Genomic DNA, 4526 nt, shown 5'->3' on the forward strand with positions numbered 1-4526 from the left:
TAAATGCGTATTTGCTGAATGCTGACGGCAAACAAGAAAGTATTATAATGTTTGCCTTTCTAATACTAATAATATAAAAGCAATCGTTATAATACTTTTTGTATACATTAATTCCTTTGTTTAACCGTTCTATCTGATTATTAAACAGACTTCTATCCGTATTAGACAGAACTGTTAACAACGACGGCGAACAAGAGGGAGAATGTGAGCACTGTGTGCTCAGGCGCTGCCACTCTCAGCGCCATCAAAATAAAAGTCCCGCATCGAACGCATCGGCCAAACAGAAAAACTTATCGGCCAATGCCGATATTTGAAAAATGCCAAATATCGGCCCATATATCGGCCTTTGCGATATATCGGTCGACCACTAGTTTTGATCTTGTTGATCATTTAATCTTGTGTATCAAATAGGCATGGGCCGGTATGAGATTTTGATGGTATGATAACCTTAAGCAAAAATATCACGGTTTCACGGTATCACGGTATTGTCGTTACAGCTCTAAAATTTTATTTTTAAATGACTGGGTAAAAAAAAAAAAAAACTTTTCATATAAACCCCCAAATCAATATTGAGGATTTTCTTCCAATAGTTCGTGCATCATGAACAGTGAGTGATCTGCCTGCTACAGTATTTTTCTCTGTGCATCCGTCTTCAACGTCTCTGGCCTGTGTTAACGTTCTGTGTTAGAACGTTAATGAAGTGTTAATGTGTTAGTAGGCCTGTGTTAATGAAGTCCTGTGTTACAGACTTCATATTTTCACATAAATTACATTTTGGAAAACGATTGCATTGCAACGCAGTTTGTGCAAGTCCAGAACAGAGACGAGTTGCTTGCAATATGACAAAAAACGGCCGGTTGCGATCGCGTAAGTTCCAGGGGCAGCTCCTGAAGTTCGTCCATCCTACACACACACGTGACTGACCGCTCGCTCGCACCAACAGGAGGAGGAGGGTCGTGTTACTCGTGTCTACACTGCACTCAACCTGAGGGATTACTACACTTTCAGTCTTTGAGGAAACATGAAAAACAGCGCATACTACAGGAACGGTATAACGGAAAATATTAGCGGTTTTGAAACCGTGAAATCGCGGCATACCTTGGAACCAGTAATCGGCCCATGCCTAGTATCAAATATAATACAGTTGGCTTTATAGGGTTCATTCATTGGATCTATGTGCATGTGAATAACCTGTGTTTGTTTTTGTGTGTTCAGGCCACCCCTCAGCAGATCCCCATCTCCCTGCACACGTCTCTACAGGCTCAGGCTCAGCTGGGTCTGCGAGGAGCTCTGCCTGTCTCTCAGTCTCAAGAGATGTTCAACTCTATCCCTCCCTTCAGGTAATTCACCCGCCTCAGTCACGGTCACTATCGTTCAATTTCATTCAGTATTCATCTGCTGCATTTCTACACTAATTAAGTCCCTTGCCATTGCAAAGAGTTTCTCTTAAAACACAGAACTGTTGGTATCAATAACTGCTGTATATTGCTTCTTCTACACTGACATACAGTCTAGAGAATATGGACAAAGACAAAAAAGAATACTTTTCTACTGTATTGTACACTAGTGTTGTTGTCATAACAAAAATTTCAGTAGTCAGTGTCAATTCAAGTAAAATTTCACTCTTATTGGTACCATAGTGTGTAAACTGTTGGACCACGCTTCCTTTTAATTATTTAACTATTTAAAATCAAAATCATATAAAAATTGAAGTATTAATGCTAATAAACAAAGTAAATTATGCATTACAAAATAGCATGTAGCTTTAAAATATTTTTCATTTAAGTGAAAATAGGTTTTCATTACTGATATTTAACTTTTTTTTTTAAAGCAAAGATCCAAAAAATATAGAACAAAGAGTGTTAATAGTAACTTACTGTAGAGGCTTATTAAAGCTACTAAACAAATTTAGCCACGACTGATTTAATGCACAGTTTCAGGAGTGAATCATGGAATGACAATTTAGTGGATTTACTGGAATAAATCCAGAGATTGACTGATAATCGGTTTAAGTGTAGATGTCAGTGATAATCTGTTTAAGTGTAAAGAGAGACTGATAAATGATTTAAGTATAGAGAGAGACAGATAATCTGTTTAAATGTAGAGATTGACTGTAATTGGTTTAAGTGTACTGTAGAGATAGACAGATAATAAGTTTAAGAGTAGAATCGATTATCGGTCTATCTCTACACTTAAACCGATTATCGTCTATCTCTATGCTTAAACCGTTGATAGGTCTAAGTGTAGAGATTGACAGTAATTGTTTTAAGTGTAGAGAGAGGAAGATAATCAGTTTTACCGACATATTTTCCAGTATTTAAACTTTTTTCCTTGATCGGATATTGGTTATGTAATATCTGATCCTCTTATAAATGTTAAATCTCATTGAGTCTGCTCTAAGCTGGTGAAATTGGCCACACTAATAATGCTGGGCTTCCTCTACTTTTGTGATCATCTGAGTGCTCTCACGTTCTCCTCTGTTACAGGTCTCAGGTGTACATGCACCCAAACCTGTCTCAGCCCAGTCCCATGGTGCTCTCTGGTGGAGCTCCTCTCAAAGGGCCTTACTCTGCATTTCCTGGCATGCAGCCGTCAGACATGGTCAAACCACAGTCTGGGTCTCACTACCAGCCCATGAATGGCAGCCAGCCGCTGGTGTATGATGGGTCTATGAATCAGGCGGCTGGGATGGGCACGTCACAGCTCATGGACTCACAGCTCATTCAGGCAAGTTCTGTGCAAGCCATAAACCTACATAAACACATATGCAGTTATAAAAGTAAAATGATTTGGGTCAGGCATTAGTATGCAGTCAGCAGCTTCAAATGCAGTTTGAATTCGCTTTATTCAGAATTTATAGTTCAAGGCCGTGTACATTGACTGATTGCTGTGTTTTTTCAGGTGACGATGCCCATGCCTGGATCTCAGCTGCGCTACGGCTCGGCCCAGCAGCACCTCATCCTGCCCCAGTCCATCCAGCTCCAGCAGAACCAGAACTTGTCTGTGGGAGCTCCACGCCGCATGATGCCTCCTGGATCCCAGCCGACCGTTATGAGTGGCAGCAGGGAGGTGAGAGTCTGTGCTTCAGGAAATTACTGCCCTCAAATATCTTCCTGCGTGTTATTGACACACTTCTCTGATAAATCATGTTCTTTCTGCAACCTTCCCAGATGGACTTGAAGGGATTTCAGTTCTCTGATAAGCCCAACCACTCACCTGGAATACCCAGCGGCTCCTACAGGTGAGCGGAGGTGTTGGTGTTGGTCTTCATCTTCGCCGACTTGGTGGTAGTGTTTGGATGTTTTATCAGTTAAATTCATAAAACAATTTGATAATTTAACAGTAATTGTGTCCTATGCAATGCTTTTTTCAGTAATTCTGTGTTGAAACAAGTTAATCTTTAAAAATAATCAAATTAAATTTGAACAGTTCCTTTCCTTTTTTTTGATGGTGTTGTGCATCAAAGGTTTACTGTTAAAATTAAAACCGATGGAAAAATTAGAAAAAGTGAATTTTATTGTAAAAAGTAAAGTTTATTGGAAAAGTATATTTTATTGTACAACAGAAATATATTTTTATTTCTTCAGTTTAAGCCAGTCTTTCATTTTGGTGGGTTGTAATTGGTTGTAATGTAAAGAAATTACATAATTTGTGGGCAGACTTGCTTTTGATTTATTCATCCACAATTTGATACATTTTGAGATTTTCCATGTTGAGACATTCCATACTGTAAATTCCTCTTGATGACTGAATTCAGCAATTCTATACACGTTTCTGCTTTGCGGGAGTCATAAAGGGGCCGTTGTGTCAAATGCTGTCAATTTAAAGGGATAGTTCACCCAAAAATTAAAATTTGATGTTTATCTGCTTACCCCCAGGGCATCCAAGATGTAGGTGACTTTGTTTCTTCAGTAGAACACATATGATGATTTTTAACTCCAACCGTTGCAGTCTATCAGTCGTATAATGCATGGCAATGGTAACAAAATCTATGAGAGTAAAAAAAACATGCACAGACAAATCCAAATTAAACCCTACGGCTCGTGACGACACATTGATGTCCTAAGACACCAAACGATCGGTTTGTGCCAGAAACCAAACAGTATTTATATCATTTTTTACCTATAATACAACACTATGTCCAACTTCCTTGAGCGCCCACACGGCATCCGGTGCGTGAGGTGTGTACGCGCTCTGGCGTAGTTTACGCAAGCGCCGGAAGTGATCTCTCGCGCGTATACGTCACTCATTGTTTACACAATGCACAGTCATTGTAGGTACGACGGCTAATCAAAATGGTACTTACTTGCGCTTATCCGGATTGTTCAAACCGACTTAAAACTAAAAGATTACGTTCTCTCACGCGAACTCATTCGGGAGTGGTGACTTTCCACGTATTCCCAACTTCTGAGCCTGCTCGCCTGAAGTTATGGTTGATTGCTCTTCGGCTGGATATCAACACACCCATTAACGTAAACTACGCCAGAGCGCGTACACACCTCACGCACCGGATGCCGTGCACGCGC

At 39.9% G+C, this 4526-nt stretch overlaps 1 protein-coding gene across 6 annotated transcripts in view; it reads left to right on the plus strand.

Annotated features, from left to right (window-relative positions):
- Nucleotides 1-4526, plus strand: part of LOC107741496 (protein PRRC2B) — a 41427-nt gene that overhangs the window by 32437 nt on the left and 4464 nt on the right. For 5 of the 6 annotated variants that reach the window (XM_016554241.1, XM_016554243.1, XM_016554244.1 and 2 more), the window contains exons 24-27: nucleotides 1216-1340; nucleotides 2487-2727; nucleotides 2902-3069; nucleotides 3162-3241. In XM_016554241.1, the coding sequence (XP_016409727.1) occupies nucleotides 1216-1340; nucleotides 2487-2727; nucleotides 2902-3069; nucleotides 3162-3241 (614 nt within the window). The remainder of the gene's footprint in view (nucleotides 1-1215; nucleotides 1341-2486; nucleotides 2728-2901; nucleotides 3070-3161; nucleotides 3242-4526) is intronic. The other variant, XM_016554242.1, reaches the window with a different exon arrangement.

The sequence above is a fragment of the Sinocyclocheilus rhinocerous genome, unplaced genomic scaffold (assembly GCF_001515625.1).
Source record: "Sinocyclocheilus rhinocerous isolate Xijiao unplaced genomic scaffold, SAMN03320098_v1.1 scaffold134, whole genome shotgun sequence".
NCBI lineage: Eukaryota > Metazoa > Chordata > Actinopteri > Cypriniformes > Cyprinidae > Sinocyclocheilus > Sinocyclocheilus rhinocerous.